At 34.7% G+C, this 23,843-nt stretch overlaps 1 protein-coding gene across 3 annotated transcripts in view; it reads right to left on the bottom strand.

Moving 5' to 3' along the window:
* Positions 1-23,843, bottom strand: part of alpha-Catr (alpha-catenin related) — a 65,228-nt gene that overhangs the window by 29,812 nt on the left and 11,573 nt on the right. For 2 of the 3 annotated variants that reach the window (XM_034324928.2, XM_034324931.2), the window contains exon 2: positions 5,150-5,339. In XM_034324928.2, coding sequence (XP_034180819.2) covers positions 5,150-5,339 — 190 coding nt within the window. Of the gene's footprint in view, positions 1-5,149; positions 5,340-18,340; positions 20,257-23,843 lie in introns of those variants that run through there. The other variant, XM_034324929.2, reaches the window with a different exon arrangement.

Below are 23,843 nucleotides of genomic sequence, written 5' to 3'. Positions count from 1 at the left end.
CGTTTATCGACCATTTTCGATTCCCTCTAACGATCGTTATTTCCCGATATAGAGCCGATATCTGTGTTCATTTTTCAGTGGATCGTTGCTTCGATAAAAATACTTTCCACGATTGACACTCGAAATTAAAATCCCTCAAAATTCTCCCCACCATTATACTTATTTAAAAATAAAAATTTCTAAATATTATTCGCAGGAGTTTCTAATTTTATTAAAAATTTGGAACGAGAAAAATATTTGTATTATTCAGAAATAAATTTCCACAGAGATCTTGATTTATTACATGATTTTCCTTGTAACAATATGTTCGAATTGAAGCACCAATTCAGGAGGCAACAAAGGGCCATAGAAATCAAAACTTTCAGTGTTCAATCTCGAAGGAAGACGTTAAAAGCAATCCACGGAGGAATAGGTAGCCAAAGGCGATCACCAGACTCCTTTGTTTCAGTAGGAAGGGCAAGAATGGATTATAAGATAGCTTTATTCGGAAACTTATGCACGACGCTGCTCCCAACGATATATCGTTTGGCATTCCGCCACTTTCTCAAACCGTGTTGCTTGCCCCTGCCTTTCTACTTCTCTCGATCGTCTTTGTCCGCAAAGTACTCCAAGTTCCCGAAACATTTGAAATTGTAGTGTTCTATGGCAAAAATTACAAACGGAAGTTGAACTGTCTTAACGTTTCTATAAGCAGAGGGCACAGAGAGATTGTAATTCAATTTTAAACGACTTAAAATAAGATATTTTAATATTAAGAAGTACTAAAAGAAGTTATTTAATTCGTTAAATATATAGGAGTCTGGATAATTATTGAGTTATACTACTTCCACAGTTATATATGCACTTATGGCTGACTTGTACTACTGAACTAGGTTGCCTCTGAAAGTTAGACAGTCTGACATAATTTCATGACATAAAAGTACTGCAAAATAGCATGTATGGCACATCAACTTAAAGCTTGAAGCTTCAAGAAAATGGGTGGCTAAAGGTTTCATCAATACTCTTAATACAAAATGGCTGGCGGCTGATTATAGTAAACAGTGTTCGATTTAGACACAAGAGAAATCTGATACGTTTTCATGACAGAAAAGTAGCTCAAAATAACAAGTGTAATACATCAATTTAAAGCTTAAAGTTTAATAAAAATTACCATATAAAGCTTTCGTCAACATCCTTAATATTGAATAAGAATTGTACGTTCGTTAGTGGACAGTACTAAGATGTAAACTGATTGATCAATTATATTTTCCAAAGATGAATCAAACATTTCGCATTAACAATATCAATAAACCATTTACGTAGTTATTTTTATTATTTCTTAAGCTTTAAATTGATATGTTATAAGTACTGTTTTATAATACTTTTATGTAATAAAATTATAAGAAGGTTCATTTGACTGCACGTCCCTTTTGTGGAAATTCATATCCAAATTGAAAGTCCTCGTGGTTAGCGTACACTGTCGTATCAAAAGTAATATCGCACCTTTAACTTCTCTACAGACACGTTCATTCATTCGCGACAAGACAGAAGAGAAGCCATAGGGAAGTCGGTATTTCTTCAGGGGGGGTCCAGGTTGTTTAATCTTCTCGTCTTGGTTCTGTCGTCTTCAAACTTTCCGCCTTTGTCGTTTTTTACTCCCTCTGCACTCCTCGCCACTCCCTTTGACTCTTCGCCTTTCCCCTCTTAACTATCATCGTCTGCCTCTCGACTTTTGACCTCGTACTACATTTTCTCGTGTTGCCCGTTTCCTGATAATATCTGCTCACTGTCCCCTGTCACGTTTGAACTTTATACCGAGACGAATGCAATCAACGATTAATGGCGCAAGGAGTAACGTCGATGTAATCTGTCTTCTTTAAAGCTTACAAAAGGATCGAATATTTCATTTAACTTTCATGGAAGATCTTTCTTCTTGGAATTGTTGTAAGATTATATATTTTTGAAATAAGTATGTCAAATTTGGATAAGCAGATTTTTACAAAATTTAATTATGCAAAATTGTCATATTGTAGCTTTTGAAAATTTTTGATGAAAAGTTCAAATTTTAGAAATAACATTCAAGCCATTTAATTTTCAGTTACAATAATATATCTCTACTTGCATAAAATATTCCTATTTTTGTGTTTATAATTTTAGAAATCTCAATTTAATTTCATTTTATCGCTCGAAATAGAATCACAGAATATTCAGTTACTTCCATATAAAACTTATTCCACGAGGTCATCGGTGATGTAGCTCGTAAATACACTTTTGTGTTGGTGCATAGAAGATGGTTAGCGTGGCCAGTAAAATTTATCGCGGCTTTTCTAATCTGTATATCGTAAATTACCGTCCACCGCGAACGCAATCATTCTTGTGGACGAGATCGTTGCAATTTCCGGTGGAATCGCGTCCAGATTCGCCTGTACTCGCATTAGACTCCCAATTAGCAATTAATAGTGACCTAATTGCCATTGCTGGCTTTATTAAATGCGTGCACTTCAATCGATTGACCCGATCAACACTTTCCAACACTTCAATTCGATGATACACATTTTCGAATTAAACCTCAGTCTCTGACATCTTTATGGTCTGGTCTTTTTCCAAAATTCGATCTGTTTGGTTAGCTGGGAGTTTTTATGGGAGGATTTATTACTTGGAGAAGTAACGTTGTTGCTTCTTTATTGATGATCCTTTGATTCTTTTTACACTTTTATTTCTGCATGCAAGTTAATTTTCTATTTAAGAACATCAAATGATTTTAAAATTTAAATGAAATTAGAAATAAATAGAATTTGAATTAGAATTAGAATTAGAAATGGAAATTAGAAATTACAAACCAAAAAAGAAATTAGAAATTAGAAATTTAAACAATAAAAATACAGAGAACGTTCCAAGTTAGTTATTTTAAGTCGACAATAAATAAGAAAATGATTAAGGCAGGTTTTTCTTCACTTTCACAAATTCTAATTCAAATAAATAAAGTACTGGAACAGTCTACAGTTTCTTGTTATTTTGCACAACATATTCCGGCTTGTTCGGAGCCATTATTTTACCAGGAACTTGAGATAGCTCGAAGAGAGACGGATTAACCGAAAAAGAAACACTTTTGAACAGTGGTTGTTTTCCAACGAGACGAAAACGTCACCCGAAGCTCCGCGTTCAAGACGGCGAAAAATCTTTCAAGGACCAAAGAATGTGGGTCAACGCATACCCTGTTTTCACATTCGTGCTATTTTTTGGCAATCCTGGCGCCACGATCATGCGAAAACACGATTTCCGATTTTCAAATTTATTTCAAAATTATCTGCATCGAATGTCAAACGCAGTCATCCAAAATATTGGAAACGAATTACTCCGGTTTTGAAAACTTTTGCCAAACTGCCGGATAGATAAGTTCCAAAGTGCTTTTACCAAGAATTTCTCCGTATTGAACATACGCCTTTTTTTTCACGATTCTCATATTCTTATCGACACTTTTCGCGAACTTACATACAAGAGTTTGCATTTACATCCTCTCAACAACGATGTTCAGAGAGCTTTTAGCCGCAGGCATTTCTTCCTACGTTCCTATGATATGTTTTATATTCGAGAGCGATCTGCCTGAATCGCAAAATCGCAAAAACGACACAACTATGGTTGCGTGAAGAAAATGCAAATGCAAAAAAAAAATTATATAAATATATTTTATCCATTTACTAGTATTAAGCCTTTTATTAAAAAAGAAATTGTCGACTTCTGATACAGTGAACGATTAGTGGATTGCAATTAATTTTTTATTTTTTATTACCAACAATTAATAAATTTCTAGTCTAATTTTTTTGTATATTATAATTAATAAAATGCTTAAATGAACTTCATAAATTCATAGAGCAGAGATCGATTGAAATATATCAATTTTACAAGCTACTAATTGAGCTGCCTCTAAATCGTTTGAATAAATTCATTCGCATGAAAGTTTTAACGATCATAAATATATAGGAATTACTAACGCAATAATTTAACGATGTTACTAAATACTATTCACAAAGTTTTAATAGGTTGGAATATATTAATGGATATGATATGTGGATACTTGTTTGCGGTTTCCGCTCAAATATCTGCATCGTATAAATTGGACAAATATCGTAAGGTCGTTTGGTATCCTTTGATTTTAATTATCCTGCGGTTTCGTTGTTTCTCGTTTGCGTTAATCGACTTGGCAAATTGGACGATTTCCATTTCAATAAAAGCTACATTTATTTTGTAAATTGATATCAATTCCTCTCATTTAAAATAAAATGGACTGTTAATTTTACAACTTCAAAAATCTACTATGAAATAGTATACATTTTAAAAATTTATTTTAACAAAATTGAAATTATATTTTGATAATATCTAAACTAATATATCTAAATTAGGCCTTATAAAAATAAAAAAATTCTATTTATAATAATAATAATTCAAATTATGATTTTTTTTTATGTGTTTTAAAACAGATGCAAATCAAGCTCTCTCATATAATCTTTAGTAATATTATTTTATAAAGAAAAGAATAGTCCATGATCGAATTTGAATACTGGAAGGTGTTAATAAAAATTTCTTGATTAGACAATTACCGATACTAAAAATCCTAGCTATCAAGAGAGCAAAATATGGTGAAGTCAGACTATAGTTAAACTTGTTCGAAGTACAATGAGTATATCTCTCTCTTACCATCAATGCTAGCATGAATGGCTGCTGAGAGATACTCTTTCAGCTTTTAGAAGCGACAACTCGTGACAAACGTCTTTATATTTTCGAGCGGCTTTAGAATCTTCGCGACGGCCTTTTAGAGACACCCTACCCTGCCTAACAAGTTTTCGCGATGAATCCTGAACGGTTCACTTTCAAACGCGCAATTATAAACATATTCCACAGGGATCATTCTCTTTCACCATTTCTTGATTTCCAGACTAATATTTTGTTCCATGGAAGGATCAAGATAACAGCTTACTAGGGACAAGTAAGTGTCAAAAGCTTCTACTATTTTGATTTTATGCTCTTTGGAAAATTAATTTGTTGCCTTAACGAAAAGATCACAAGTTTTCATTAGCAAAGAGAAAAGGAAGATTGAATGACAACGAAAGATTGATGGTTTGAAGAGGAATGCTTAAGCGAAGATGATTTATGAGGGTTGGATTCTACTCACCAGCAACCCTTGCCTCTTTACACGCCTCGTACATGTCCTGCTTAATTTCCGGATTGTCATCTGCAATTGTTTCGCCAACAGTGACGAATCTTTCGACCGCCAGGTTCACTGCTTGCCCGACTCTGGCGACCGCACGGAGACTTCTGTCCGAACATAGCGGACGTTCCCTGTGCGACACTAACGTGGAGATCTGAAACATAAACAAAAACAGATTGCAGAATTGTTTGGACGCGTAAGTTCCTCAAGAAAATAGGTATATGTTCATATAGAGACCCCTATAACTGATTGGCCGTTTCTTATTTTTTCATGCAGAATCACCCTTTTTATGATTGTACCATTAATTATGAGACAACCAATATAAAATCTACTTTTTGCATCAAGCCACAGACTTATTATTAAAAAAAAACATCTGAAGAATAATTTTTAAAGGAACAGGGTAAAATTTAGACAATGAAAATTATATAAAATATGGAACTAAATTATAATTGGGGCTTTCTCCATGGTCCGCCATCCGAGAGTTAATAATAAAACACATTATAGTATATTAATACTTATTTTAATGCTGCATTCATTTAAATGTGATTTAGCCTAGCTTTTAAACCCTTTGAATTAAAAAAAAGAAGTTGATAATAATTAACTGTTCACAATTGGCAATCCCCCTTCTCAATTACAGTGTGGAAGAAACAAAAAATATTTCTACCCTAATTGGCGAACTACCAATCCCGGAGCAACATCAATTCTAAAATAATTGCATACAAAACAAGGCAAAGCGCTCGGCACAGAGAGGGTAGAGCTCATTATTAACCGAGTTCAAGTCAGTTCTAATTAACGTTGCATCTCGTGGTGCGTTACCATGAAAAACAAGCGTGCCTGATACGCGTGAAGCCTTCCATCGTATGTAATGGAAAGCAGCCATGCTCGAATTGTTTTGTCTGCTGTCTAACGACCAGACAGCGAACTCCCTCTTTCTCGTAAACGAAGAACGGGTATTCAAGAAAGCTGCGCCAGAGTAACCCCGTTAGCTTGCCCTGTAGCTCGAGGGTTCACCCAGGTCGCGCCTATCCTATGCACCTCATTTTCAACACAATTAGACAATGCATTTAGCCGTCACTCGTTTTTTTAACAAGTTGATTGCCGTGGGGCCCGTTGCCCGTTACATTTCGAATAATTAGAAAAATAAGAGAAAAATATCGTAGATTCCACTGACATCACACTGATCGTTAGAATTTACGAGGGAAAGTGATAAATTAAGAAATTAATGTTTTATGATTTGGATAGAACACAAATTACTTTACGGTAAAGAGCCGTCGATGCGGCGAGTTTAATTTGAAATAATTACGAAATGAAAAGGATGAAAATACTGCGAGCATCACTGAAATTACACTGGCAATTTCAAATTTCAAGTGGAAGTAATAAATGTAATGAAAAAATTAATGTTTCATGTTTCAACGAGAATGCAAGAGAAGAGTCCTTTACGCATGAAATGAAGAGAGAAAAATATTCCATCATCGAAGTAATATACTACAAAATAAATTAACATTATTATTATCTTATTAAGATTAAAATTTTTGCATTATTGTTATTGACAAGGAATGTCGGTTTATTCGCTGTCTATGATTGGAGCTTACAATTTACCCAGTAAATTTTATTTAACACACAGTATCATTATTTCCACTACGATAGTCAACGTGTTAAACGATCCCACCTTCCATCGTACAAAAGCAAGGATAAGAACAGGCGTTCGCAGCTTTGAACAACAAAGAAGAAGAAGAAAATCCTGAAGAAACTCGCACAAAGAAGGATGAAAAATAGGCCAGAGGCAGCGATCGCAAATAAAAGGATAACAGGCAAATGCAGGGATAAAATAGCGATAAAAAAAAGGGAAAGAAAACGAACGATTCAGGCAAAGACTGTGTCATTTGTAAACGGGGTGAAGGGAAGAGTTGGCAGCAACGGAAGAAACGGAAGAGAAATTGACAGGGAGAAAGGCGGGGAGAGGGTTGGAAATATCGAGAAAGGGACGGATCCGAAGGTATTGTTTCACGAAGTGAATGCGTACAATCGAATGAACACACACACACATATACACGCGTTCATAGAAACGTTGATGCACCATTACACAAGCGATCTTTACACCTACATACGGTTCACTTGTTCATGGGTCTACGGTGCCACCCATTGTCAAATGTCGCTTGTTGAGGCAAATGCAACGATGTTACATAGTTCTATGTATAGAATGTACGCCATATAGTAAATCAATGTTTTTTTAAATATTGATTTGTATGGACTGATACCATCTGTACATATCTATTTATGAAAAGAATAAATGGTACGTTGCATCAGCCATTTTATATTACGAATATTCATGAAATGTTTGTGCAGTCAGTTTCTTGGAATCTTAAGCTTTAAATCGATATATCATATGTGCCATTCTGACATACTTTTATGTCATGAAATTGTGTTAGTAAGTAGTAAGCAGTTTAAGTAGTACGAGTACATAATTAGTCAGACATATAGAAAAATAAACTCTAACACGATTTCATAACGCAAAAGATTAATTGAAGTGCACTTATGATACATCAATTTAAAGCTTAAATATTGCTGAAAATGGCCACGTAATTGTTTTATCAATATTTTCAACACAAATTGATTGGTTACCAATTAAAACAAACAATGATCGATTTGAAAACATCAGAAGTTTGATACAGTTCGATGTCATAATAAATGTACTATAAAATAATATATTTTATATAAATTTCAAGCTTGAAATTTCCTGAAAAAGACTACAATAAATACTCAATTAAAATGTGATTGTACAAATGTATTTAAATTGATTTAATAAAACTTCTTGTTTCTTAAAATGAAAATTAAATGATTCGTTTCACTATGACTTTTATCTTTTACATGTTTCTGTACGTATGGCTGTGTGCAATGTGGCCACTGCATTTTTCGTTTCACCCCGAGAAGGACTTATTCCATCTCATTCGTCGAGCACGTAGAAAATTTTAATATCACCGCGGGAGAAAAAAAATGAGAGACTGCCCAAACAATGACAAGCAAGAATCCTACAGGGGTGAGGGAAGCTTTTTCGTTTATTTTCGGCGTAAACCACCCTCCAGGACAGATGTTTCCCCGCGATTGCTGCACGAGAACACCACCAGGATATTTGGACGATGAATTTTGAATGCTGTTTATCTCTATCGTCGCCTCTCCTCACGCCATTCATGCTGCTCTGATGGAATCACAAGGATGCGTTTCGGTGAAACGTTTTCCCAAGGAAGTTATAAAGGACTCGTTAACAATCATGGTGTTGATGCTCGAGGGAAATTGTTCGTGAAAAAGAGAATTCGATCGAACTATTTTGCATTCACCCGAGAAACAGAGAATTCTTGTTTCTATTTCGAACAAAGAAGATTGGTTTAAAGTGAAATTTCAAGTGTATTGGTGTAATTGTATAATTTTTGCTGATTTGAATTGCAAAGTGCTGACTCTGGCAGTACCAAGATTTTTTCTTTACTTAAATTACCAAGGGAGGAATATTTTATTGTGACTTTATATTTTAAATAATGGGAGCAGGTATAAATTTATTATTTATAAATTTTGAAAGTCAGAAATTTTTAAGTATTATATTATTTTAGTGGAAATTCTCGAGACAGTAATATGGTGAATATAAAACATCCCCTTTGTAATACGAGATTTAATCCATTTTTGGACTAAAATAAGGATAAAATGAAATTTTTAATTTTTCCCTTGTAATAAAGATTATTATCTATAAAATATTGTATTTCAAACTCGATGAGTACATTTAAATTTATATAGTGTACATAATGAGCGGTATTGGATACTATAAAATGAAATAAAAAGTATAGGGTATAAATTTCCAAAGTTCAATAACACATTTAACGCTACTTTTATCTCCCTGTCGCAGTAAAAAATCACTAACAATTTAAATATCAATCTCTATCATTTTAATATCTGAACGGTTAAACTGATACAAATTCAACACAGAAATATTGTGGAATTTAATTTGTCAAATTTCTATATGAATGGATATTGGAAAATATTCTCGATAAATTTCTGTTAGAGGAATATCGCGCCACGAATAAGTTTCAATCTTTCATGCCTTCTGACACCATGATGAAAACTTTGCACCATAACTCCCGTGTTCTTGGTAAGGTGCTCATAAATTCATTAGTTCAATATAAGGAGGCCACACATCATGCGAGGGTATACAGAACAAATTCCTTGAATAAGTTCATCGTTCTTGCGGGTGGAAAGTTATTATAGGACAGTGGGTTACAAACCACGTGTGGTTCGTTTAGTTGCCGACAAATTTCCTACGGATGTCAAGAAATTAATTCTAAACGATTAATCCTTGAACAGCGCGGGGTATGGGTCGTTTCTTTTCATTCACAACGCATTGTGTATTTTACTTAAAAACTATATTCTTCAAAAATACCTTTAACAAATATTAAAAGATTTTAAATAAATAATGGAAGGTGAAATCTTAACAAATATTCATTGTTATTCGCAAAAGATTATCAAACATGACATCACAAAATATTCCACGCGAACAATTTACATAATTAAATATTAAATTTTCATTTCGAACCCTCTTAATCCAAACGGTGCACGAGGGTTAATTCTCTCCCCAATTCGTATCTGTATGTTTTGCAGTATAAACTGTCTCGACACGCGAAACCGTAAAATTATCACGGTACATTTATCAGGAACTATGCTGATGCCATTAATAACCAGTTCGCTGTATTAATCCGAATTTAAGCCGAACAACAGGGGTAACATCCCAGCGGTGGTCGAAATTAGAGGCGAACACTCGAAAAAGCAGAAATTATGCGAAGGGTGACATCAAGTTGAGCTTTAATCACCTCTCCTCAGGTTCGCTTCTCTATCTAACGAGGCAAGTTCACGAATTAACCAAGGTTTCTCAGGGTCCTGGGAATTCCTTTTACGAATAGATCTCTAGTACCCTTCTGTGCCAATTAATTTTCCTCCTCACTTTTTTTTCGGTCTCCGACACACGTTATTCTCGCGCCCTACTCATGAATTTTCGCCTTTCTACTTAACAATTCTACATTTTTTCCCTCTCTCTTTGTTTTTTTTTTTTTTTTTTTTTTTTTAAGAAACCTCAACTGCCTGTAATACGGTGCAATTAGCAAACGCGTTAATTAATACGTGCAGCGTGCAGCGCAGACGTTTATGCAAATCCCGTAATTTTGCATAATAAGCGATAAACGTGGCACGATAACAGATAATTAGTGTTGGTGCCAACGGTGATTTAATTTATAAGCACGAACTGAAGAAGCTTGAAGAACTTTTGGTAAGTTTTGACTGGGTCGGAAGTGACCCTACGACTTTCAAAATTTCAATGTTACAAAATTATAAATTATAATTCTTTTGATGAAGCATTCTTCGCTTTCAAGAAAAATATTAAAATCTAATTCTTGTGCTAGAAGATTGTCAATAATTGTAATTAACACCGGGTCTCCAATGGCTCATCAGTATGCAAATTTTGAAAGTAAAATTTTAAGTGATAAATAAATTGGCAAGGATTATCGAGTAATTAATTAGGTGTACATTACTGGCAAAATTCAAGACAGAATTTGTTCATTTATTCTGTCTTTATTGGTCAATCGATTGCAGATACTTATCGTGCAATTAATGGTATGATGGCAAAGAAATTTGCAAGCAAAATAAATGGTGGTGTGATTAACGAGAGGAGTTGCAAGAAGACGAGGAGGAAACGAAAGTTAAAACTCTACCACCTGCAGCGTTTGTGTGAAACCGCTTCAATTTATCGTGGAAGGACAGAGCTTGTCGTGACGGTTAGTTGAAAAAGGTCGTGAATATTCAATTCGGTGTTAATTAGAGGCGTAGGACCTCTCAAAGCAAGATGTCGTATGCATGTAAACAATCCCGATGTCCATTAAACTTTTAAATATATTTCCTTCCCCATGAACGAAATGCTGAATTTTCAAAAGTAGCGTAAAATTTATAATAAAATGCAAAATTGATGTCAAACATCATTTTCTCACTTTTCTACTTTTTATGATAAATAATTAAAATTTTCAAGATTTTGCATTCCAATTAAAATATAAATGATCTGCTATGATATTTCATATTTTCATTAAAAATTTTGCATTATTTTTATTAAAATTCCAAATAAAAGAAAAAGGATTTAAGAACTTTCACAGCACTTCAATTAAAAATTTAGGATACTCGTTTGAAATTCTCTTTTTATTTTGTTATCAAATTTTTTGCGAAGAAACAAAATGACCAGATACGAAGTTAATTATGGAACAGTGGCCTCTTAAATCGAATGATTGACTATCGGCGTGTACACGATCTACCCTTCGTCATTTCCTCTTGATTTTTACCCCGTAGCCTCTTCTCTTCTACTTCGACGTATCATGCGATTACTAGCGACGTCGCAGGGGACGTACCCCTGGCTTTTTACCCTTATAAAAGATGCATGAGCTGTGCTTTTACACCGTTCATCCTATCAGTCACAGAGCTTCCTCGTTTCGCCGTTTCATCCTCACCGACTGTCCACCTATTCCTACTGCATACTTTCACGATCTCCTTCTTTTGTTGCTCGGGCATTATTTATCCACCGGTAGCTGTGCCTCTTCACAAAATAATGAGACACGAACGAGGGGCTTATTAAGACTTGTACATGTCAGTATATTTCTCCTTCTTGAGAGGCAAAGCTGCTTTCAAGAGAATTTTTATTATAATGAAGATATTCTTGAAGCTCGTTATCTCATTACTTTATCAAGCAACATGATTCAGACTTGCGACACGTACGCTTTAAGTAGAATTAAGTAGTAATCTTGTACATTAAAAATGATATTTAAAGAAATATGAAATTTTTAATTTGGAAAATGAACATGAAAAAGGGGTCTAAAATTAAATTTTAATTGCGGTTATCTCAGTGACCCCCTATCTAAAGAATAATTTATTAATGTTTTTGATTATTACTATCCTTGCTACCTGCAATTTTGGCGTCTTTGAATAAAAAGTATATTTTTCTTCAATAAAGTTCATCAGTGCCGAAGGGAGTAATCGTTAAGCAGAAGGCTTCGTATCTTCCAGTAATTTTCCATTCAAAACTTCAAAGACTTATGCCTGCTTTCTATCTCCGTCGAAGAAGTTCGTCAACTTTCTACCTTGCTTGAAATCACAAATACTTTGGACATTTTATAACGGACAGAAACAGTAAAAATGAACAACGTAATAGTAGCCCAGTTTCAGTTGAAAAAGAACTCGTAGAAGACAAAGTAACAATGCTTTGTTTCTCTGGGTAATCCTAATCATAGAAACGTTTAACCCAATTCCGCGAGTCTGCGAAAATTGTGGAAACGAAATTACAATTGCATTTACAGAAACGTAATTAAGATTTAAATAAGCAATTTAAAATATAATTACTTCTGTTTTATTTAGATGCTCTTGTCTCAAATTGAAGGAAGAAACGAGAAAAAGATTTTCCACATTTTCATAATCAGTGAATATACATTTCGACCCGGTTCCATCAGATAGGAAATTAGACTCGAGTGGTGGGATAAAAAAAAAATCTAATTAAGTGGATTAGGAAAAATCTGAGGCGGAAAACGCCCGTCCTAGATAGCGATGAAACATATTTTCCACAAATTGTAGACGATCACACTATTAATGAGAAGGATTTTATCCGAGGGGCTTTCTCCATGGTCCGTCGTCCGAGGGATAATATTAATAATAATATGTATACTGTCCTAGAGGAGATATTATTACAGTAACAATAAATTTTCTGAATGAAGGAATTTTTATAAATAATTAACGTCCCAATTGGGAATTCATGACTTAACTACCAATCAATATCAATAAACCACCACGTCACCCAAAATTCCTTAGGAATCTTGGCGATTTGTTGGTGTTGAACCACGGCGAACGTTCGCGCCATCTAAATGGTATCGAAATTGTGTGGAAGGAGAGAAGGAAAACGAGCAAAAGCTGATTTGATCCAATTTCCATGCCATCGAGAAAATAAACCGAATCGTGAAGGGACACCCTGTGCAATCCGTTAAATTGCTTGAATAGGAACACGTGTTCAGTCGGTTTCATTCGGATAAACGTTGGATTGGACAAGAATTAGCCGGGACACGTCGTTGCATGTATGCCTTCATTGCCATGAAACGAAAGTTAGCGAACCGATAGAAATGAATTAGCCAGGTAATTTGCTCCTCCCGTGTTCGGAACTTCGATGTCTATCTCGGTCATGTCACTTGTTCGGAAAACCGCGTCGTCGTTCGAGTGAGCATACGAAACCGAGAAACAAAAGGAGCAGATGGCAAACTTTGGTCCACTTCTATGTAACTAGTCTACGAACTAACTACTCTATCGTCAAGTTGAGTTTCCAAAAAGATGAACATCGAATGAGAGGTATCTTTTCCTCTATATCTCCTTCGATGTTATTTGAAAAGTATCAGAGTTGAAGTATTAGAACTATTGGTAACAATGTATTTAATATTTCTGAGAATGTGAATAATGAGGTTGACGACTTCTAATTAAGATTTCATAAATAACAAATAAATAAATATATAATGCAATAAAGTAAAATTTACTGAAATGTATTCTAACTCTCCATAGTACATTGAAAGAACGATAATTAAGTGCAAAGTATGTATAATTAATTCTATTTACCTCATCAATGCGACAGTGAAAAACAATTAGCTCTGCGAAAAAGCTGTTAAAAAAAAATCATAAAAAGAGGGTTAATCTAAACCATTCTTCTTTAAAAAAATTACATAATGTAATAAAATCAGAGTCACGCTTACCACTTCAATCAATTAATATAATCACGTTTAATTCGTTCTCGAGATAATACCCTCTGAAATTCAGGGAAACAAGATTAGCATTTAATTAAAATCCTCTTTAAACTCTAGCCGTCCTTATTCCGTGTGTAGTGTTTCATCAATATTCTAACCAAGGGAAAACTACCCTGTCACTAGGATGACGATTTTGCATCATGCTCCGATTCACGATACTGCTATGTAAACAAAGATACATCGTGCAGGGTTAGCGTAATCCGTTTATCCATGATTGGATTCCAAGTGATTCCATAGATATGCCACGGAAGACGGTTCGTCGCCACTATAATGACCTGTACTGACTGGCAATCGATGCCACACCGACGATTCGATGAAATCGTACTCACTTTCGCGATATGATCATTAACGCGTTCGATGCCGAGCACGCGATATCGCGGAATAAATATAGTAATAAACAGAATACATAATTCGGTCGTTTTGCTTTCTTTTGTTATTATTTACCATATTTTTATTTGCTATATGAAGTGTTAATTAAAATTTAAAAAATTTAGCCAGAAATTTAATAAAGTATTTTACAGAATTCATAGATCTTATAATTTTATATTTTTCACTAATTAGTTTTTCAATATAATTTTCTACAGTGATTATTTTATGATCTAAAATAATTGGATACCCATATGAATGAAGAGCTAATTACTAATATACTGTGGCTAAACAACGTGTTAATATTCTAGCAATTTATCGACCCATCATTAAATACATTTTCTCTTCTACTCTTTATAATTGAAACAATGAATCCACAAAAATTGCTAATTACATTAGAGTATTTTTGGTAAATATTGATCTTTTTAATATAATCACTATATTCATTGAAGGAAGAATAAGATGACTATTTTAATATATGGTGAATGAAAATGTGTAATTAGAAACTGTTCTAATGAACTCTTTGTAGTTTGAAGGATTATGCTTTAGGATTAATCAATCGTTCACGAACTCGGATTTCCGATGAAATAATTTTCACGTTAAAGACGTAATTCTTATATAACCATTTATTTCAGAGCCAGTGATTATGAAACGTTCAATGCTGGAGGAAATTTCACGGTTTGTTAATTAATTAACTGTTATCGATGGGATAATGAACAACTGACGATATTGTATAATAAAGAACGAGTCACTAGCAAAATGTTTAAGCATATAACAAAGGTTTTAATTAATTCTTCGTTTTCTCAGAAACTATAATAAATAGCAAATCAAAACACTCAAATAACAGTAAATTAAATATAATTAAATTTATAATTTTGTAACCGATATATTACTCAATAAAATTGTTGAAATTTATGCGAAGTACTGTAAGCAAAGTTTACCGTCAAACATAAAACACGTGTAGATCATTGGAAAAAGATTGTGTTAACAAGAGTATTAACCAGTCTCGCGTGATTTCCAGTTATAAACTGTCGTGAAAGACTCGTTTCATTTTACTACATACACTGCTATGCGTTCATCCATATTCAATTCTTCAAAATATTATAACAAAAACTGCCTTTCATGCTAAAATTTCTAAGCAGGTAAAAGCAATATATTTCTATTGCTATTCACAATTCTAAATATTGCCTTTGCTTTATTAATATGTAAAAATAATTCTGAATGAATGAGATTTTAATAAGAAATTATCATTTCACAAGATTTTTTAATCAGCGGGTGAAGCTTCAATTTCCAGTTTCACCATACTCGAGAAATTTTAATTATCCCCTTACGTGAATTCCACTTTAAAAGAAAAATTCAAAGATAGCATAAAAATCTGAAGAGGCACTTTAATATGAATAATAATTTCTTAGCTTGAAATTACAGAAAGATGGTTACAGATATGACGATTACTCTGACAAAAAATGTTTTCTTTTTCCTTGCAAAATTTTCATTTAGATTCAAAAATACAATTTATGTATTCAACCCCTATGAAAAGGTTTCTATAATGCTACTGCAAACCTTCGTGACACGAAGTGATAACCATGAAAAGAGGTACGAAATCGAACGGCAAAACTTAAGCCTCGATGATACCTTCCGATATCACATTTTTCTTCTTCAATATCTGAAGAAACTAATAAGCAGGATTTAATGGAGGATTCCGGCGCGAAATTCACCTCGTCTGAGAAGACTTTGCTACACGGGTGGCCTCTTCTTTAGGAGAAAAGACACAGAATGGCGGAGAAAGGGCGGTTTCCTCCGTTGGGAATTCACCCTAAAAATGAGAGGATTCGAGGGGTTGAATCGAGAGGGTGGTCGTCGAATCTATGGCCTCGAGACGATTCTCCAAGTAACGTTTAATCAAATCCTCACTACTACAGATGATACGTTCTTTGATGCTACTAGTTATTGTGAGAAAGATTGAAATAAATAATTCACACGAATTTCTGACGACAGTTTCTCGCATTTCAAGTCTTCATTAAACCTCGAACAAGGATTCGTAGAGACAGCGATAATTTACATTCTCTAAATTTCACTAATTGCTTTAAATATTACTTTATGAATGTATGAACATTTTTATTTGAAAATTTGAATATTTAGTTTTGGTGTCTTATATTTTACTCGAGGGTTAGTCTAAAGACAAAATGTTGATAATGAAAATTAGAAATATTGAGTTAAATAAAAGGTTACAGCCTATTTAATAAATGCATAATTATAAACATCGGTTTTTTTTCAGATGTTTATTACGATCACGTTGAACTCAAAAATAAAACGCGACGGTTTGAGCAGATAGTATTAAAATAACTTTGTTTTTCTACTAGAGGCATTCGTTTTTTTCAATAATAAAAAGAGTTCATTTATTCGCGGTTCAATAGCAATTTCGATAACCGGACAGTGAATTTTGAGCGAGAAATAGATCAATTTGGAATTATTATTTCATGAAAATTTAGCAAAATTCATATGCAAATTTTGAATATTATACTAATAGAAACATAATAGTAAATTTAAGATGAGAATATTCATTTTTCAACACGTAAGAAAAATATTTGAGAAAACTCGATGCAATGTTAAGACAGAAAAAGATTAACCAAGTAAAGAAATATTATTTCCTCTTTCGACATTCAATTTTGACAGGTATCAGTGGGAAACGAGCAACGGGGATTGTAGCAATTCGTTTTAAAGCGAGAATTTCTCGAAGATTTCGCTTGTACATTTCAATTTCGAATTCTTAGAACGTCGCACCAATCAAAAGGCACCCTCCAGGCGTCGTTTTTACAGAAACGGGGCCGACGTTTTAGATTTATTTCTCGAACTCTTTCTCCTCTGCTCTCATTTACTTCGATTTTCCTTTCCTTTACAATTCAAAGCACGTTTATCGGCAAAATGACAGAATATATACTTGTGTGTATAACTTTTGGATAAAATTTTTATGTCTGATGACCGTCAGAAATGGAACCATTTAGACATGATACCTTCAATAACTATGTAAAAATACACTATGAAAAAACAAATTTTCCCTTGATTCGTGTGAACCAATTAATCAAATATTAAAAATAAATTCAAGAATTTACAACCAAAATTAATTTTTCAGTGGCTCTATCCGTTGCTTTAAAGAAAATGTATATACTAGCTTTAACAAATTTTTAATGGCACTATTTTTCACTGATTTTGTTAATTTGTTTTATAATTGTACAGGTTAATTTTTTTTTTATATGAATAAAATTGCTTTTTGATGTCAGTAGAATGTAAAATTTTTTTACTGAACATTGCTCTGCTAATAAACTTGTTCGAAACGAAGTAGCAATGGAGAACAAAGTAGTAAAAAATTTTTCCATTGTACTTTATAACAATTGTCATGAAACGTAACAATCGACATTTCTCGTGGCCTATATGAAGCATTCAAAGAGAATTTACCGAGGAAATATTTTCACCTATCCGACGATCTAAATAGCCATTTGATCGTCGCAATTTGTTTTCTCACCCTCCCAGCAAATTTTTAGTTCAATCATATCCTACTCGAGAGTTATTATCATTGCTGGATTCAGAATTTTCACTGAAACTACTTGAAACTTTATGTAAATTTATTTTAATTTCAACAAAGTTTTCCGAGTTACACTTCCGATTTCTTTTTGATCTATTTTCAATTTAAAGATACACATCCAAAGATGGTTATTTTAGTATTAACGCGTCAAATGGCAGGAAAAATTTTATCTAAATACTTAGAAAAATATAGTGATTAGAAACACTTAATGAAATCTTACACCCTTTTATAGTATCTCAAACAATACACGAGTATAGTACGTGAAGAACAAAAGGGTTAAAATAGCCAAGAATTAGAAAATAGTATTTTCTTTCTTTCTAACACAGAAAAATTGTAAGGGATGATTTTATTCATAGAACCTACCTGTCGATCAGGGACCATGCCACAGTCGTACATGCTTCTGTCACGTCGGTAAAATGCGGCAGGCATAGGGGCAATTAATAAGTAATCAGCACAAACGATGATCCTCGTCTCCCTTATCTCTTCTCTTACTACTTTAGCGATAATCTACGCTTCAATAACTCTACGAACTTCCTTTTATTATTGTGCCTGTCGAAATTTGTCAGTTGCTTTATAATCTCTTCTTTTCTCTCTAATTTCACATACACACGTTCTCTCTCTCTCGTTCTCTCAGTATGATCAAAATATACTATGAATCGTCAACATCATTAGGATATGTGTGCTTCTCTTATATAAGTAAAGAAATATTTAAATCTTCTCTGTCGGTGCAGTGATGTCGTTCTTTAACAAGTGTGCTTCTCTCTCTCTCTCTCTCTTTTCTAACAATTACAATTTATTATTAGCTCTTTGTTTCTTTCTTTTGCCGTCTCGCTAATAACCACGAGGCCGGGAAACAATGGGGGCCCGTATTCGAACGGAAACCAGAACAAAAATAGACGTTTTTATATATGTGTATTTTTTTCTTTATTTTTTTTTTTTTTCAGGAAGATCACTGTTTCTTTTTTTATATTAGGCTTCTACCACAGGCTCAGAACTTGTCTCCGTTTTTCGAGTGGTACGATGAACCCGACTTCAAAGTTCGTCGTCGCCCTTTCAGAACAAAGGGTTCACGACCCGTACACGAGGGATCAGGCTAACTTTTCACCGTTAATTTTTCCTCGCGTGCACGCCGCTCGCCGGATGAAGCCTGCACGTCGTGAACCGATTAGCGGAACTTCTCGTAACGACAACAGACCGACCAAGTATTTCGAATCACCTGTCCGTGCTGCGATGAAAGGAAGCGACGGGAGAGGAAACTTTTCCACCGATCGACACCGATCAAATTCTTCTATCCTTATCTCGTTATTAATCTTCACAGTTAATCATCGGTTCGTGGGTGGAAATAGACGATTGACTCCGCGGTCGGTCAGCCAGAATGATTTCGGCAGGTGGTTACGATCGTTTCAGGGCACGCTCGTTTCCTTCTGTGATTACGACGCGCGACAATGAGCGACGAATTCGAAGACGACGACCACTCGTTGTGCGGCTCGCTCTCTCGCGTACGCGTGTACACAGTGTGACCAGACATGTGGTTGCCTGCTCATGTGTGTGTATGTATACGTGTGTGTCTGTATGTATGTATGTTTTATATATTTGAAAGTTCGTCTTTATATGTCATGCTCTATGTACAGGATAGAACGTATGTCGAGTCGAACGACGCGCCTGTGTAGATTCATACGTGTGTCTATGTTTCCTCGGTGTACGCATGTGTGTGCATGTCGGTGTGTGGGTGAGCGAGTGTTCTGCGAGGACGACAGAGCGCGTGTCGCTTCGAGAAACAGGTACCGGCCTGTCGAGTGCCTAGGGGAAGACTGGACTCGAAACCGACACGATGGCAGGACCACGGTAGCGAGGGTGGTTTCTCCCTCTTTCATTCCCTCTCTCGATCTTTCTCCGCCCTCTGTACACCCTCGCTCCGTTTCCTATCTCTCTCTGCGTGAAACACCGCGGAGCACAGGCGCGCTGACTCTCTCCACCAACCGACAATCAATACACCGGCAGGCCCGTACTTTCGCCCGCGAAATCGTAATTTTCACAGTTCCTTCGTTTTTTCCAACCACCATTCGTTCCTCCCACCTTATTCGTCCGATTGAGATCCTACGTTCTCGTCTTTCGGGTTTCGTTAAATAGGCTGCGATTCTTTTTTTAGATGAATTTTTCTGTTCTATATTTCTGCCTTGGGACGAAGCCGGTCTAGGGAATTCCTGCATTTTTCATGCTGACTCGAGCGAAAAAGCGCGGGAGTTTCTTAGACACCGACTCTGACGACCACCGGCAATGAGAAAGTACGCTACTTTTCCTTCTTTTGTTGGACGGAGTAATTATTCTTTGAATGTACTTTGCTTGTTTTTTTTTTTCTTTTTTGAATCTTTGCGCGGATTCAACGAGTTGGATTTAGAAGAGTTTAGTTACTCTTTGATATGGAGATTGTAAAATTTCGAATTCAACACGTGCCGGTGAATTTCAAGCCGGATTTCCATGCAATCTGTGGCAAAGATTGGCAACAAATATTCGATTATCGAATCGCTAATACCTCGATGTTTTATACGACGGTTTTGGCTCAAACCATGCGGAAATAGTTGGCTCGCGGTTGCATGAATTCTTCTCCCTTTCTGGGTAAAAATGTCCAAATAACACAGCGGATATAATTCCATATAATCGATGGAAGGCCACCGCGTGTGTTTAACACGATTTCATGCGTTTCCCGTGAAATGAGTTTCGGAGTTGTTAGTTACTCGTTCGATAACTTTGCTGGCTGTGAATCGAACGACTTTTCAACAGAGATTCATGGAGATGATGATATGAATGAAGGTATCAGAAAGTTCCTCGGCCAATTTGAAGCCTGACTAACTTCGACATTGATATATAAGGTATATGAAAGATCACTCAAAAAATTAGGTAAGTGCTTACGTCAGAAATAAAAGAGTCTTTCTTGAAATATCGAAAGATTCCAAATATAGATATTTAACCTTCGAACGACGGACCATGGAGAGAGTCCAACTTTTTAATTTTCTAAATTTTACACTGTTCTTTTAAAAATTATTCTCCTAGTAGGCTAATATCCTAATTGATTAATTGTACACGTTTTTAGGTTTGAGTCTTCATTGACCCAGAGTGACGCTGTTCAGGAAACAAATAATTCAACACTCATCCAAGAAAATATTTGATTGTCAAGCTATTCATATCCAAAAGTTATCCAAAAAAGAAATTTCACATTTAATGCGAGTAAAATACCACGAAAATGAAACATAATTACAAAGATAAAAGGAATGATACGGTTGAAAAGGGTAAAGCAAGCTGTAAATCTCGTAAAAGAAAATGTGAAGGTCTCCGTTTAATTGAATAGCTGCTGTTTCGAGTAATGTTTAATCAAATTTGTATTATTAGATTCGGAGATAAAAAAACGAGTGCAATGGAAGTGCCGAGTTTATCCAACAAGTCGGTGGAATCTCTATCCAGTAACGTTACTGATGAAATTGTGGCGAGGATACGAAATACTATAATTATGATAAGAGTATGAAACACTATATCTCTGGATAAGAATAAACTGAAATCACAGAAGCAAAACGACGAGAACGAGATTCCAAGAGAACCAGAGCGAAATACGAAGGAAATATAACGCATAACACTGTTTCCTAGATTAGAGAGAGGAAATGGAAAAAATCAACAGGAAAGAGAAGAAAAAAGTCTTGAAAATATTCTCAGAGATAAATTTACTTCCCACTCTGTCACTTTAAATCTAAATTCTTATTTGAATTTTTCTTTTCAAATGAAAATTTTTGAAATGTTATTTTAATCAAATAAATTGAAGCGTATTTTATGCAATATAAATGAGAGATATAAAAATATTTTTAGAAATTGATACATAAAATTTCCTTCTTTATAATAAGTAGAATAGGTTCGTCTATGGTCAGACGTACAATTCGGTGGATCAACATCTACGATTTCAATTGTTCTACGTTCAAACGATTTCTATCGTTACATTTTTCTCGCCACATCGATACACCGAGAACGAAGGACTCCGATGCAGTCGAAACCATGAACGAAAGAATTTCAGAAAGGAAAGAAATACCGAACAGCGTAGCGAGACAAAAGGAGCACGATTCGTGGAAAAAGAATGCCGAGCAGAAAACGTGACTGTTGTACATATTTCTGATACCTTTACACTAGAAAGGACTTTTTCAACGACGAAACATGCAAAAAATAGCTAGGTCTCTTATTATGGTATTTAGTACTGTTTTGTGCGTTTATTTATTATAAATCTTTCTTGAAGCAGAAGAACATTTTCTAACGACTAATAAATTCTAATAATTCATTAATTTTACCTTGATCAAATCTAATGCTTGTTACACTAAATACTGATTATTAGAAATATTAGAAATTAATTTTTCAATCATGTGCCTTAATTTGTTATTGAAAATTATTAGTGTGATTTTTGTATTTTACTGTTTTCATTTCCTATTAATTTCCAAATTAAATTAGGAACGAAATGATGCCTGAATAGAGCCAAATATCACTAATTGCATGGTCACTAAAACGAGCATTAGGAATTAATAATAATAATCTTTCGTGATGTCCTTTGCAAATACGAGGAACCTAGTTTCTCTTTGAAGAATAGAGTGTGGTCTACCCATAGAGTATATGCTATCATATGTATGCACAGACGAGTGAACGGAGCAAATATCCTTAAACCTGGCCATCGAGAACATGTCTTCGCTGAAATCTATGTGCAATACCCCGATATGGAGCAAACGGGACACATAAGAGAGAACGAGGAATTCCACACGGCTGACTTATCATTCTGCTCGATTGAGAGAAAGTCTGTGCTGGTATCGCGTTGCAAATGTAATCGATAAGCCTGCATTATCTCGTGTCTATAAATTCAGCAAATTTTCTCATTGGAAATAATCCGACAACTGAACAATTCAATCAATTTGATGGCTAATTAAAAATTTCTCAGAACTCCGACTGTCGCAGTAGAAATAATCCTAAGCTATAAAATTACTATTTTATGCTATTAACACGTGGAATATTGCACAAAATTAGAAATAAAAATTTCAACTACAGTAAAATTATTATTTTTCTCTGAAAACCTAATTTACGTTGTTTCATGGAATCATAAAAAAAAAAGGAGGCGAAGGAAGAGTATTTTTGCTCCCTTTACTTTCTGCTGTGCCAACAGTTAACTCGAGAATGGTTTCCTTTTTTATGAACCTCTTATGCAGGTTCCAGACGTGTCAAATACACTCGGTGTTTTATGCACCATTAGAAAAATAATTTGCACTGAGTTACGATTCAAAGCGCGACCATAGATCACCCTTTTAAACGGCATACTTATTCGCGAGAGAGCATTCGATTTAATCCTCGCCAGAAACGTTTCTATACGTGTGACTCTAACTCTTTTTTTCTCGTTGCAGCACTCTAGCCGCGCTGCATCGGCTAATTTGCACAAAAGAAAAATAAAGAAGGAAGAAGACGTCTTTCGCTCTTATGGGATTCAATTATTTTCTTTACAAATGAAATTTTGCTTTCGCGAGGAAATGAAGGTTGAATGGTGCGATAATCACGGCCAATGGTGTCCGGAGATGAGCTGTTCTTAATGGAATTTTAACCCTACCGCAAAATTGATCTTACGTTCCAAATGAAACGAAACTACAGCGAAATGAAAATTGGGGAAGATTAAAAATAGTTACTGGCACAGAATCACTGGGATAAGGATCTTCCAAGCTGAATTCTGAATAAATGGAACATCGCGATTGGCCAATCTCATAAAAATGTAGAAACGAGAAGTTTTGAATATTTTTCTTCGATAATACACGTCTTATAAAGTCGTTAAATAAATAACAGCGGAAGTCTGTTAAAAATT

The sequence above is a fragment of the Osmia lignaria genome, chromosome 7, assembly GCF_051020975.1.
Source record: "Osmia lignaria lignaria isolate PbOS001 chromosome 7, iyOsmLign1, whole genome shotgun sequence".
NCBI classification, from domain to species: Eukaryota; Metazoa; Arthropoda; class Insecta; order Hymenoptera; family Megachilidae; genus Osmia; species Osmia lignaria.
This window is presented reverse-complemented; position numbering and strand designations above follow the sequence as displayed.